The following is a 15,754-nucleotide window of genomic DNA, read 5'->3' as shown; positions in this document are numbered from 1 at the left end:
CTGCTAATATTAGGCATGTGTGCTGCTCAGTGCTTGTTTATTCACTCAAACAATCATATTATCCTGATCCTTTGACCCTTTGAGTAACAACAAAATTTGTAGCCATTATCAGCAATAACATACAACCTGTTAGGACATGCAGAGCTCTGTCCATCAGTGTACACTCAATCCAGACAAAAGCTACAGGCAAAATTCAGTGTAATAGCTAAATTGCTGTGTCTAGCCGACATCTCTTGTTGCATTCCGCATGTTCTACTAATACTCATTGCAGAGTGCAAATAGCATCTTGTTATTAACAATTAACATAAACCCGATTTATGTTTTATGAATAATATTGACTGTCTGTGAGCCCCACAGGTAAGCCACATCAGAGATATTTTTAATTGTGCACTTCAATGCATATCAATTTACCTGCATTCCTGCATACTTGCTGTTGTGTTTGTAGTATAACAACAATTATATTAATGATAGAGTTGAAACACCCTGCCTAAAATAACAGGAATTAAAGTGTCTAACAATCCGCCCAATATGATGATATTAATTCATACAATAAAATCTACTAACCTAGAGCTCGTTTTTAGAAATGTCAGATCCTAATCCATGCAGTAAATGCCATAATAACGACTAGTTTATCATTTGTTTTATTACTTGCAATTATAACCAGTGCTTCCATATTAATCGTAGAAACCCATATTTTGGATGTGCTCTAACCTGCATGATCTAACCACTTATTCTCTGTTATATATATGACAGTATCTGCATGATGTGTCCACAATGTGACTTTCATAATTTTGTCCATATGTGTTCCTGTGTATGGTGGGATATCTCTCTCTTAAATCTTGTTCTTGTTTTTCCTCTCTCTCTGTTTTTGTTTTTGCTCTTCATTATCAACTCTTTGCACTGGCAGAGTCTCTGGGGATTGAATTTATGGGTATGGACCAGTCCTTCCTTCTTTCCAGATTTCCACTCGACACACCTCCATAGACTCTCTCTGATGGACTCTAAAGCAAATGAACAAATTGATTAACAAATGAATCTGTCAATCTCTATATAGTAGCCCTTCTTTCCAAGAGTCAGCATGGGAATCATTATCTGCAGCCCTCGTCTCGTCACAGCGGGATTCTAAGGTTTTGTTCAGACAGGCAGAAAAAAAAAATGGATACGACTCAAATCTGTTTTGGGGAAAAAGGCTAAAACATGAAATATAATGTTGATAAAAATCTATATGTGGTCTGAAGTCTGATTAAAATCTCTCTCTTTTTTTTTTTTGGAGCGTGTCTTAGGGTGCGTTTACACAACAGCAAAATGAAGAAAAGCTTTCAGTTTCTGAAAAGTTTCATATACATGTTGTTAAAACATTGCCCGCTTGCCAGGAATAATAATAGTTAAAAATGAATTAATAGTAAATAATATGTTTTGCTTGACAAAATGTAAATAGAAATACTTCAGTATACAAGATTAGCAGATAAAAATACTTTATTTAAGCTTGTGCACACTGGAATGGGTTTTGCTCAGCATCGTTTTTCATCATTCCTACTTGAGCGATTTTAACTGGCAATGAAAATCATTCCCTGATGTTGAGCTAGTGCTTAATGAAAAAACAGAAATACCAATGCAATCTCACGGCAATTTGTAACTTTTTAATTTAGTATGAATTCGTAGGATCTAATTCATACAGTTTAGTACAATTTGCTCATCACCCAATGACGGTTGGGGTTAGGGGTGCGGTTGGGTGTCACGTCTCCTTTTTAAATCATACATTTTCATACAAAATTCGTATGAATTAGCCACTAAACTGACAAAACGTAAAATATTTCCTCGTGAGATCAGGCTTTAAATACCCCACTTAACAAGGTGGCGCTGGTCAATCCTATGCTTCTGACATTTATTTGTTGCGCAAAAGAAATCGTGTTAGCTTTTTCACTTTAGTCTATTCTCCACTACAGCGCTAAAATGCCCCTTTAAACGTTTGCGGGAAAAGTTACAAGCCATGAAAAAAATTGAGTGAAATGAAACTAGTCATTGAATCCTGTTTGATTTGAGCTTGGCTAGACTGTGCTTGAGCACCACCAAGCCATGTTTTATTGTAACTTGAACAGCTCGAGGCATACAGTAGGAATAAAAGTGCCAATCTTATTGGTCGAATAGTCTTTTTAATGCAATACATGAAACCGCAAATATTAGCCTGTAATTTTTTGTTTCTTAACAAACAAATTTACAACAAATTCAACATAAACACACTCACACACACACACACACACACACACACACACATTGCGATTGTTAAACATCGGTGATAAGCTTAAGTGAAAATCACCCGAGTGTGCATGAACCTTTATGAATTCAACAACGTCATTCACAGAGTCATATTCCTGTAGGTTGCTATTGTAGTTTTGCTTCAACATAATTTTTTTGTAGATTACTCAGACAATAATAGTATAATAAAAAAATACAAAAAACTTACATTATAAATCCCATTTACAAATGTGTAATGTTAAAATGGCCTTAATTCCTAAATTTAATTGTTGCGTAAATAAACGACCAACATGATCTCACAGCAATTTGCTGGTATTTTCACTTCTGACTAATTTACATGTAAATTTCAATGATCTTAATCAAATGTTTTTATACAACTGACTGTTGTTCTACTGTTGTTTATATTAAGAAGGGGTTTCTAAAAATTTTAGATTAAAACATGAATAAATTGTACAAATTTATGAAAGTTATTCCCTATTTGCCTTACTTTCCTAAAAGATTGGGTCGGATCAAACTAAATGGTTTAAGTCTTTAAAGATTTATATTTGAAAACTTAGACCTGCCGATAAATTTGTAGAATCTACACCTTCACATCATGCCACTGTTTTCACAAAATCATGTTTTTGTAGTTTATATAAATAAATAAATAAATAAAATAAATAAAAAAAAAATAAATAAATAAATAAAAAATAAAATAAAATGAAGATAAATAAAATAAAAAGGGTTCATGGATGGCGTTAAAACTAGCCTCTAAATTTTTGTACAATTCATACAAATTAGCCACTAATTTGCCAAAATATATTTTAAAAATGATGCGCAAAATGACCTAATTTCTCTGTGAGATTGCAGAGACATGACCATAATAGATAACTTTTTTTTTTTTTTATTAAAGTTATTTTTAATAAAAGTTATAATTATTGTTAATTATACATGGAATAGCTGTTTCCATTAGGATGTAGTAAGCAAAAAGCTATTTTTAAAAATACACTTTTAATGTTGTGTAAATGCTCTCTTAGTCCAACTAAACAAATCAGTATTTTGACAAGACCAACATGACACAGCCCATATGTAACATTATACAAAATTCACAATTGACTGGGGCTGTCCAATACACTATTTGTGTCTCTCATTTTCCTCATCTAGTGAATTATGAGATATTCACTATGAATGAGCGAGCCAAAAAAAGAAATTCTCTGGCAACCAATGCGCATACCAGATGCTGAACAATCAGATAAAATATTATTACTTGCAAAATGTCCAAAATATCAGGTTCGAAATCTAAATTGCATATGTGTGCCGTGTGAACCAAGCCTTAGAACTTGTACCTATTTAAAATAAGCCGTAAATTTCCATGCAGCTCATGAAACATTGCCAAAACGGCTTTAATGTGAGCATTTAACCATGTGCGTAGACAGTTCAAGTTTTAGCTAGGACTTTAAGCAACTATATCTTTTGTTGAATCAGTTAGAAAACACAAAAAAGTCAGCAGATGAGTCAGTTTTTTGAAGATGTACACAGATTTGTTAAAGTGCATGCAGCAGGTCTGAAGCTCTAAAGTAGTTAGCATTGCGCGGGGGTGATTTGTGTAAACCTCCGTCAGTTTTACACACAAACCTGGTGTTTACTGAACAGTAAGTGCTTCAAGTGTATTTATGTGCACTGGAGTAGTACTAACATTGAATCTAATTAGCCTGCGTTATACCTGGAAAGTTTTGACTCATGTTGATTCAAGTGCTTTCCCTTACGCACGCACTTTTCAACTCTTTCAGGTGACTATTTGACATTTCAAATAATGTAAGAAAATGATTTAATATCAGCTGTATTATTATTATAATTTTTACTATTATTTTCTAGTCTCTCAGAGAATAGTTTATTAAAAGTTAATTGGTAGTTTTATTCATTTTGAGGGGTTACAGTTTACAATTAAGTTTTATTTTTAAAAAAGGGTAATGTGTGAACATGGAATAACAGTAATCAATGTTTTTACAGTATTTATTATCTTCAAGATTTTGTTAGAAATAAAATGAATAATTAGTTGGTAATAAAAATCTATTATAAACTACACTGTAAGAAAATCCTGGTTGCCTTACATTTTTAAGCTGAATCGAAATAAGTTTGATACAGTGTAATGTAAACAAAACAACTCTCAAAATCAAGAATGTTTTTTGTCAATGTTGAAACATTGAGTGAAACATTAATACAGTGTTAATGTTTAAGCTGAATCAAATTAACCTTACGATTCAATTGAACTTGAATTATGTTAAGCCAACTTAAAACAGCTTGCGTGACTTATACAATAAAGTTGGAACATAGCTAACTTAGTTTAATAAGTTACAGTGAGCTAAAACATATGCTGTCAGGACTAATTGATCACACACATGTTTTTTAGAGTGTAATGTAAACAATATAACTCTGGAAATCAATAATATGTTTGTAAATGTTGAAAAATTAATTAATAAAAATTAACTCTTAATTGTCTTTAAGAGTTTAAATGTAATTGTTGCATGGATTTTAAATAACGTAACATTGATTTAAGTTTCATAACTTAAATAAATAAATTAAATGTTTAAGGTATTAAAGGTGAAAAGGGTAATTCTGTGCTTACAATGAAATAAAGTTCTCAGAGAATCATTCTTACAACTTATCTTGAATGTTTGTGTATTTTTAATAGAAAATTAATATACTGTACTATATGTGTAATGCTAAAACCAAAACATAGAGTTGAAATAAGAATTATTAGTTACCCTTGAATTAGCCCCTTTTTTTCTTTTTTAAATATTTCCTAAATTATGTTTAACAGAGCAGGGAAATTTGCACAGTATTTCTGATAATATTTTTCTTCTGAAGAAAGTCTGATTTGTTATATTTTAGCTAGAATAAAAGCAGATTTTTTATATATTTTAAAAAGCATTTTAAGGTCAAGTTTATTAGCCCTTTTAAGCTATATTTTTTGATAATATACAAACCATCATTAGACAATAACTTGCCTAATTACCCTAACCTGCCTAGTTAACCTAATTAACCTAGTTAAGCCTTTAAGCTGTATAGAAGTGTCTTGGAAAATATCTAGTAAAGTATTATTTACTTTCATCATGGCAAAGAGAAAATAAATCAGTTATTAGAAATGAGTTATTAAAACTATTATGTTTAGAAATGTGTTGAAAAAATCTTCTCTCCGTTAAACAGAAATTGGGGGAAAAAATTAACTGCCTAATAATTCTGACTTTTAATGTTACATAAACATTTTCATGAGAAACTGCAATTTATCCAGATGTTTTTTTATTTATTTTTTTAATATAAAATACACATTTAAATACGGCGACTTGACTTTCAATGCAATATAGATGAGTGCTGCAGATAAGAGTCCCAAACAAATCTGTTCTTTACTTTCATTTTCTCCCTTCATTTCTTCCCTCTGTTGCATCTGTCCTCTTTCCTGTTGACTTTGCTCTATCATTTTTCTTTCCATCCTTGCACGCTAATTGGCCATTCCTCTCTTCAAACCAATTTGCTTTCGGCAGCTGCATTTGATAACGGTTTCCAATTGAATGCAGTTTTTTCTTTTTGTTTTCTGGTCTTCATTTTACCCGAGCTTGAACAAACTGAATCCTGGCGGCCCTAGCATGCTAAACTGCATTAGTAGCATAATTAGGTTGTTTACATGATCTCTCCCAATCGTCTGTTCTTTGCTTACAAAAACAGCCTCTGTTTTCCTTTGAAAATGATCTGTTTTACGATACGTGTAAACTGGGGTTTCTATGAAGTCACACAGATTTGTTCCTACCAGCACACAGAAAAAAGAATGTTCCATAGCGAACGACAGCTGGATTATTTCATTATTGATTATGAAATATTTCTCCCCCTAACTAGTCCCCATTCCTCCTCTCGGACACACATTCTCTTCCTTTTGGAAGGTCTGTGAGACCTCATTTCCAAAGGAAAAAAAGCTAAAGGCTGGACATAGATTGTTGTTTGATATTTGAAAAATATGTAACCAGCATTCAGTGGTTGTTGCAGAAAAGTTACCAGATCCAATACAAGTTATGCTCACTTCAAAAAGTGTCATTTATTATTATTATTATTATTATTATTATTATTATTATTATTATTATTATTATTATTATTATTATTCATTGATTTTATTTTGTATTTTATTTATTTATTTTATTTATTTATTTTTTTTTGGAAAAATTTTGACCACAGTGAGGCTACAATGCTTGCAATGAAAGTAAAGGCCCTTTATTTTGATAATTTAAAAGCTTCATTTTATGAAATATCTTACTGTACATTAATTATTCTATTAAATGTGCACTTAATCTATTAAATAAATAAATAAATAAATAAATAAATAAATAAATAAATAAAATCAAGATGGTAGTGTGGTGTTTACAATGGACAATTGGCAAACTAATGGAGCATCTTAAAGCAGACATGTAAAGCCTATAATTATGACATATAGGAAAGTACTTTTTGTTGTTAAAATGTGTTATTATGTAAAACTTTAAATCACTTTAAGGGCTAGTTAAGGGTTTAGTGTTAAACTGTTAATGTAGGCTTTGAGGCATGATGTCGATCATCACTTAAAATATAAAAAATGACTTCATTGTTATCTTTAAAAATGATAAACGAATACACTTTCTTGTTTTTATTTTTAGAAAAATGTGTGTTTAAAAAGGCTTACATTCTAATGGAACAAAATAAAACCTAACAATACATTAAGTTTAGTGTTTTTACATTGTCATTAACATTACAGTAATGTTTTCAAAATGATCAAATGGAATCTGTCAACTTGTATAACAAAAAAGATGATGATGATGAGAAAAGGGCAAAAATAATCTTAATCTTAAGTATTTATTTTAGTTAACTCTTCATATTTAAAACAATAATAATAATAATAAAGTGACACTTGTGATTAAATTGTGCCTACTTTTGAAAGATATAAAAGCAGATGTGTTGGCAGTGATGTTGTGGGTGATGTTTTCAAGCTACCCCATTCACTTGCATTGTAAGTGCCTCACTGTAGAGTACAAATGCTGTCAAATGAGCTTAACTTGTACTGGATCCACAAAATTACTTTGAATGCTTGCTAAGTATCCACGCTTTGATTGGTTATCAATACAATAAACCATCGCCGACACTAACGCCTGATGATTGTAACTGTGCCTCCATGTTGATCGCCTTTTAAACCAATTTGTCTCAAACGGTCATTCAAATTTCAATTGTCCTCCAGATATTCAATTTGAGCCTGTAAATTGAGCTGAATCACGACGCCCCCCGGTGGAGAATGGCATCCACATGGACACACAGAAATCATCAGTGCCCACTGGGAGATCATTCAGACTGGCCGATTCCCTCATGTCCATGATAATGATAAACACAATTCCTCGCACAAGCAGTTTCCATTGCTGAGCTGCTCCGTTAAAGCCAGCGTTGAGCCTTGATGCCAGTTCACGATTAAGAAAAGACACCGCAGGCAAAAGCACTGCTTTACATGCACCTATCAGTTTAATATGAACAGAACATGCAAATTTCACTCTATTACACAATTTATTCATTTGCATATGCATATTTCAATTACAATACATATTTTAACATTCGTTTTCTTTTCAACTAAGCCATAATTCTCCAACTAAGCACTATTTACATCGACGTAGACGAATTCACATTTTCATTTACATCTAGACATAGATTCACATTTTTATTCACATCTATGTCTATATTCTGAATGTTTGTACAGAGGGTTTGCTTATACATAATTTGAATGATTATTTACAATGTTTGATTCTACAAATTATTGTGAAATTGTTAAACTAGATATCCAGAAACCCCTCTTTAAAAACCTTCAGTTTAAGATGTCGGAAAACAATTTACCCAATTTCATTTGGTTTTCACATTTTTGTGATAGAAATGTATGTAAAATAGCACATGGTTAATGAAATAATGCCTCATTTACATTAATAAACAGTGATTTTTTATATAACTTGGGAAGTACATATAAACATGATATCAACGCTGAAAGATCCGGATGATTGTTGCAGCAGTGGGATCTGTTTAAGAGAGGGTTTGGAAGCAAGTTTAGTTGTAGATGATTCTGGTGACTGTTGTTTGCTTGTGTTGCGTGCACAGAGGCAGAGGAGCTTTATCAGAAGAGAGTCCTGACAATCACCGGCATCTGTGTGGCTCTTTTAGTGGTGGGCATAGTCTGTGTGGTGGCCTACTGCAAAACCAAGTAAGTACTTTATTGAGCGCAATGGCAGATATAGTAGTTAAAGCTGTACTGTACAAATAAGAGTGATATTTAAAAGGATAGTTCAACTTTGTTCTTCAACTTTTGTAGTTCATTTCACTCTCGCTTTTAGGTCATGCAAGATGAAGGTGACTTTTTTTTCTTCAGTAGAACATTAAAGCAGCTTTTTGCTGAAACTGGTTCTTGGTGACTCATAAATTATGACTCAATGGCTACCGGCACTTTAAGTGTAATATAAGGTATAAATTATACAGGAAAATCCAAACTAATACCTATGGATATTGGTGATACTGCATATTGAAGTTGTAAAAAGTGAAATATTTGATTTGTGTAAGAATCTGAACAATATTTACAGCATTATTAACTTTATTCCAAAGAAAATGCAAGTTAATAAACAGGAAGTACACTTATATATATATTTTTTTTCTTACAGTACATTTTATAAAATAAATGATAGTTAATTTAATGTAAATCTATAATAAAATATTTTAATATATATATAAATATATAAAACATGTAATTAAATATTAATTAAAAATGTAAATACATTTTTGTTTATTCAGAAATCTCATTTCTTTATTAGATTGATATAAAAGAAAGAGCTCTATTCAAACCAAACCGATACTTTTTGTGGCCACTATTCAGTGAATCAGTCTGTAAACATCGACAGATTTTTATTAAATCAGTTTAATAGCTAGCACTAGAAAGAGCACTAATTAGTGAGCTTTTAAATGTGATGATTGACTCTGGACCTGTGTCTGAGAGAGTGACCCTGCCTCACTGTAGCCTCCCTCCCAGGAAACAGAGGAAGAAGATGCACAATCATCTGAGGCAGAACATCTACGTGGATCATCCAAACCGCAACCTGGCCAATGGACCCAATCACCCGGGGCCTGGTCCTGAGGAGATTCCCATGGTAGATGTATGTAACTCTTATCTATCAGTGTATCTGTCTATATAACACATAGAAGACGTTAGGTACAAAACTTCTGTCCCATTTGTTCTACTTTAATGATAAGAGAGCTTTCAATTTAATATTGTGAAATGAGCACTCGTAATTTATTTATTTTATTGTTAAATATATATGTGAAAAGAGTTATCTTATGAATTGAGTAATGTACACTGTGTTCTAATACTGTGTTTATACCATTTTAACATTCGCATATATGCTGTCTACATTTAACAACACAGACTCATTGGGAACATGTGCCCAGGGCTACATTTTTGGGTAACCGCAAATACATGACTGAATTTCTGAGTAAAATGAGCGTTACTGTGTTGTATGACGCTGATCATTTTTGTTCCTTTTCACACTACAGTGTGAAACATTTACAGGGACACATTATTGATGGATAAGGAATTATTTTCACATGGTTGTTTGTGCAGCACCTAATAAATAGCACAAAAACAACTTAAATGCATGGAACAGGTTTGAGTCTGGCAAAGGACGGTTCCAGAAACCAGGTCGATGTAAAAGCAATGTGAAATTGTGGTAAAAGTATGCAGCCACTATACACTTTTATCTTCTCGTTTGCTTTTGTAAACACTATCAGTCGGGTTTAGGTAAGGGTGCAGGTCAGTTGATTATGCACGACAAGCTGTCCGGCTTCACACAGATGCGCACAGCAAGGATATCTAATGCTGCATTTACATTGCAGATCTTGATGGTCAATTTCGATTTTGTGACTGTAGCCGATTTATTTGATGACCTGCTTACTTAATCTTTTAAAAGTGACTCACATCCGATTGTCTGCATTTACACAGCACATGGCAAATGTGCAATGACCAGGAAAAAAAAGAGTGGGCGCTGACTGACCGCTATTAATTAGAAAAAATAGTGCCCTTTACTTCGTTCCTGTTTACAGGGTTTAATTTTTTTACATATTCTTTATGACAAGCTCTTCCACTATAGTTTATCAAAGAAAAGTTCTTATTTGGCCATCTTCTTTTAATCTAGGTCTTTTTAAACTAGTAGGCATCTCAATGTCATGTCTACGTCCTGATTTATGCACATTATGTATGCAATAGTTTTATATTATATTGGTTAGGTGGCAGATATTGCTCTCTCTCTCTCTCTCTCTCTCTCTCTCTCTCGTTAACATGTTTAAATAATTGCTCTACATAACAATATACAAGCTTTTTTAGTCCTTGTGTATGAGATTTAAGGTTTGAGACTCTGCTGAAGTCTGTTTTGAAATTAAAGCAACAGACTTGACGACATTCGCTATGGTTTTCAATGATGCGCGACTCGCATTGACAGGTGAAATCCGATCTACCAGCTTACACGAGGGCACAGATCCGATTCATATCAAATAAATTTCCACATACGAACAAGGCCTGAATCTGATTTGAATAAATCGGAATCATTGTGATTCGTTCCAATTTACACGTACATACGCCATATCCGATCTGTGCCACATGAGAAAAAAAAATTAGAATTGAGTCATTTGAACCATGAAGTGTAAATGCAACCAAAATGGTACATCTGAGAAAATGCAACCCAGTAACATATTTGAGATTCTCAAAAATGTTCACAGCAGCCTCTAGTGAATTTGTCAAAAAAAAAAAAAAGCTGCAAGAAACGTCGCCAGAGCAACATATTTCACGGCATGCATTTCCAATGAGTCTGGGTTGATGTTTAAGCTCATTTAACATTATTGTTTTAAACCACACCTAAATGAATTAAATTCAGCTTATTGATATGAATAAAGCCATAAGCTTTATGCAATAATCAAGGATTGTCATCATGTTGAAAGAAAGATAATGAGCTGTTTGTTTTAGTGGTAAAAATCATTTCCTTCTGTGTTGCTTTGGATGAAATGAGTTGACTTACAGTACATTAATGATTTTACACTTGTAGTTTTACAGTGAATTTGAGGTCAATAAAAATATGAATGACACTTATAAAATTTTATGACACAATTACATTGGCCTCATGACAATCATGTTTATGCCAGATTTATGACAAGGTTTGATGTCTTGTTAATGTCATGGCAAGTGTATTTATGTTAACTTAACATGACAGAAACATCTCAAATGATGTCATCTTTGTATTTGAATTGACATATTGGTACCCAATGTCATAAGCATGCATAAAATCCCCTTCTTATTAATGACATCACGTCACAATTATACAGGTTTTTATGACAGTCTTATGTATAGCCCATTCAAGTAAAGCATGACCTATTTTTATACCTGATTGCAGTATATCTCCAAAAATGTGCCAGCAACCGAGAGAGTAATTCGGCACGGAGCAGAGGCACCTTTTCCTGGCAGCCGTCAGTCTTCCAGATCCCACAACTCCTCCACCCGGGCTCATTCCTCCACCCACAGGTACACACCTGAAAGAGTGTCTTTCCTGACCACAAATGTGTGCGCGGACTCATGACGGGGTCACGCTCTGGCTGACCCATGCTCGAGTCAGACGTCTGTTTTCATCTCATTCAGCATTCTTTGCCTTCCCGTCACCCGCTGGATGTGGAATCTGAGTTAGACGGCCATTATTCACCCGTTTTAGAGCGGAGACACAGATGTGAGCGAGTGCAGAGATATTTAGAGGTTATACGGTACCATCATCTTGCAGGGCTCCCACTTCACGCTTTTCACTCACATTCATTCTCTAACACATGTGGGTTAAACTGGTGGTGCTCTTCTTGTTCTGTCTTGAATGCTTTGAAACTCTAAAAATATCTGGCGCCCGCAACACTTGAGTCGTAATTTTAGGAGCTGGGTTATTTGACAAATAGTAGTGCCAGATCTGTAGGTTTTGAAGAATGAGGAATGAGGAATTTGAAGCAAATTATCTGTAATATTAGCAATAAAAATAAAAAAAATACATTTTATATGATTGTTAATTATTTTGAAAAATCCAAATGTTAATACTTGAAGGTGCTGTATGTAAGTTTTTGACTCTTCTGAAGCATAAAAATAGTATAATATGTTTGCAGATATATAAGAAACATGCCAAGTGAACATTCTTGTTTATCTTAATAACAATGCTACGATATTCTGTTTTGAAAATGTGCATTACGTGCTGGAACGTCTGTCTTTGTTTCAGTTCTTTTAACTCGCCCGATGCCAGTTTAGCCAATTATATTTTAGCACTCTTGGTTGCTTTGTTGAAAAACCACATATTTGATTCATTCAGTCATAAAGGCTCTTAAAGCATGCGTCAGTGACCAAAATGCGATTTGCGGTGAACAGTAGCAGACTCTAAAATGAGACGTAGATTCAAACAGGTTATTAATTAGCAAATAGCATAAACATTACAATTGTAAACATTAGGTGATCAGGTTACATTATAACCCTGTGTCCTAACAACATGCTTTATGATGAGATTTGCAGAGGTTTCCACCAGAAAAACACGACAGAAATTTAAATACAGCCATTCAGAAGCACAGAATAGTGCACTTATTGCACTCCAATGAAATGGTAAGGTTTATAATCTAATTAGTACATATTAAACCTCTTTAACATAATTAAATATACATGCTGAATCACTGATATGTGAATAGAATGAGTCACAGTTCTAAAGTTTAATTTCGAAGGATTAATTTAATTTTTAAGAGGGGAACTATCTCCTGCTGACTTTAGTATATGGCAATAAATGTCATGTAAAATGGCATTCAAACTCACATTGTTAGCATTTAAAGCTGAATAAAGCACATGAGGTGTACCTGAGATGATCATTGTCAATTTTCTGTTATTTAGCTGCAAGAAATAGAAGCTGTTTCTAAAATCTAAATTACAGGTGTTGGTTAGAACATAAACTTCATTTAATATTGAAAATATTCCTTCTATCGCGTGCCGTTGCTTTTATGTAGAACACAATTTAAATCAGCCTTTCTTGTTATCGTCTATCTGGCAACCTGCTCTTGTGTGTGTTTTGAACCAGGGGTGCAATACCTAGTTTAACCACTGGGTGTCAAACTTACTTACCTCACCTTTAAATTAAGAGTTATTAACTGAACAGTTCAGGCAGAAGTTTCAAACTTCAGTTTGTTTATATGCAGTTTTGTTTCGACTGAATTAAAAGTATTAATACTATTTTATTTGTTCATCCAGAAATCAAACTTTTTATCTGTAATTTATTCACCCCAAGCAGTGTTCTTATTATTTTAAGTAAAGATATTTAAAAATGTAAATGTTCAAATAAACTGAAATATAACTGACATATTTTACACTACCTGACAAAAGTCTTGTTGTTGATCCCAGTTGTATGAGCAACAAATGAAAACCTGACTTCTGGCTGATCATTTGGAAAAGTGGCAGAAGGTAGCATTTTCAGATAAATCATCTGTTGAACTGCATCCCAATCATCACAAATCCTGCAGAAGACCTATTGGAACACACATGAACCCAAGATTCTCTCAGATATTCGTCAGGTTTGGTGAAGGAAAAAACATGGTCTGGGGTTACATTTAGTATGGGGTCAAGCAAGAGATCTGCAGAATGGATAGACTGTTGATGTTGCCAACAGCCTGAGGTATTAAGACATTTGTGCTGCCCATTACATTACAAACCACAGGAGAGGGCAAATACTTCAGTAGGAAAAAATCTCTTACTTTAGCCTCTACATCAAAGTTTCTGCGAAGAAGGTCAAAGTGCTCCAATTTGGCCAGCCCAGTCACCAGAGATTAGCATTATTGAGCATGTCTGGGGTAAGATGGAGGAGGTATTGAAGATGAATCCAAAGAATCTCTGAGAGTCTTGCAAGATTGCTTATTTACCATCCTAAATGACTTTATTGGTAAGTTATGCGAGTCATTGCAGAAATGTATGGATGCAATCCTCCAAGCTCATGAGAGTCACATTAATTCTTTTTCTATTGCACAATGACTTTATATTCTATTCTGTACATTATTTCTATAAAGTGACAAGACTTTTGTCTAAGCAAAGTCTGACCTTACTGTATTAATTAAATTGGATAGGTGACAAGACTTTTGTCAAGTAGTGTATATACACAAATGAAAGGATAAGTATTAAATAAAAATATAATTTATGCAGTGCGTTCAGGTTAAAAAACACTAAATTGCTAATTAACTAATTGCTAATTAATTACAGTAATTAATGCCAAAGCAATTTGCTTCAACTCTTTTTATTTTATCAGTGGAATGCAAATAGAAAAAGATGAAACATGATAGTATTTCACAACCATCAATCCATCTCCAAAAACTCCATAAAGCCCCATAAAACATATTCATACAATACATCTTACACAACAGGCTAACTCTCAAAGCCCAAGGAAAAGGAAACAAACAGGTCAAGAAGCACTGGTTTAATCATTATGCGCTTACTTCTATCCTGCTTTCCTTCCTTTCTTCCTTCCCTTTTCCTCTACCTTTTTCTCTCTGTCTCTCCACCTTTTCTCAGACATGAAGGGAGAACGTGGAGTCTGGAGCGCACAGACAGCGTCCTCTCCGACTGTCCTTCCGGCCTGATGTCGTCCTCAGTGGGGACCAGTAAATGCAACAGTCCTGCGTGCATGGAGGCTCGGGCCAGGCGTGCCGCACACTGTGGCTTTACTGAGCCCCACCGGCCGGCCCTGCAGTACGGCGACTCTTTCGACTCGCTCGGGGACTCTCCGCACAGCGACAGGTGCGCCTCTTTCTGCAGCTGTGGGACTGACGAGAGGTGTAGTGTGCACAGTAAGACCATGTGTTCAGTGCGCAGCCGCCTTTATACCTGGAGACTGCCATGGGTGGAGGGAAAGAGTCAATAGCAAATGGTTGTTGCGTGAGGTGTTAGTCTGTGAATTTTGAACCTGGGTTAGGGGTTGTTGTGTTGAAAAAAGAGAGTTAGCAATTTTTGTAATAGTGTTGGCAAATAGTGATAAATTAATAATAATATTTAGCCTCATCCATCGTTTCTGACTGAGTGACCAGAGTATCCCAGCTTTGTCAAATGTTTACATTATATTTTTTAATTTTCATATATTTTTTCCTATTATTTTATGTTGTTTATTTTTTTATATTATTTTTTTATGTTTTTGTTTATTTCAATTACTCTATTTCATCAATGCATGTTATATGTTTGATCGCGGCTGGTCTCTCATCAATAATCAGCAATAATCCAATCAGATCAATCCAAGCTTACAATAAATAGACCGATTTCACCCCACTGCCTTATCTTTATTTTGGAAGAAACACCTCTTTCTGAGGGGAGCTCTCGAGACCTACCTGATATGACCCTGTTATATGCTTATTGACCAGACGGGAACCCTGGACTCAGTTATCCCCGAGCTCAGGATTC

The 15,754-nt window shown here is 34.0% G+C and overlaps 1 protein-coding gene across 41 annotated transcripts in view; it reads left to right on the top strand.

Moving 5' to 3' along the window:
• The window catches only part of nrg2a (neuregulin 2a), a 194,218-nt gene that overhangs the window by 171,755 nt on the left and 6,709 nt on the right, over positions 1 to 15,754 (top strand). For 6 of the 41 annotated variants that reach the window (XM_073934189.1, XM_068215748.2, XM_073934185.1 and 3 more), the window contains 4 exons: positions 908 to 931; positions 8,383 to 8,485; positions 9,302 to 9,425; positions 11,709 to 11,836. In XM_073934189.1, the coding sequence (XP_073790290.1) occupies positions 908 to 931; positions 8,383 to 8,485; positions 9,302 to 9,425; positions 11,709 to 11,836 (379 nt within the window). 41 annotated transcript variants of the gene reach the window in all.

Source organism: Danio rerio, chromosome 21, assembly GCF_049306965.1.
Source record: "Danio rerio strain Tuebingen ecotype United States chromosome 21, GRCz12tu, whole genome shotgun sequence".
Classification (NCBI taxonomy): domain Eukaryota; kingdom Metazoa; phylum Chordata; class Actinopteri; order Cypriniformes; family Danionidae; genus Danio; species Danio rerio.
Note: the sequence above shows the minus strand (reverse complement) of the source record. Positions and strands in the feature narration are given on the sequence as shown.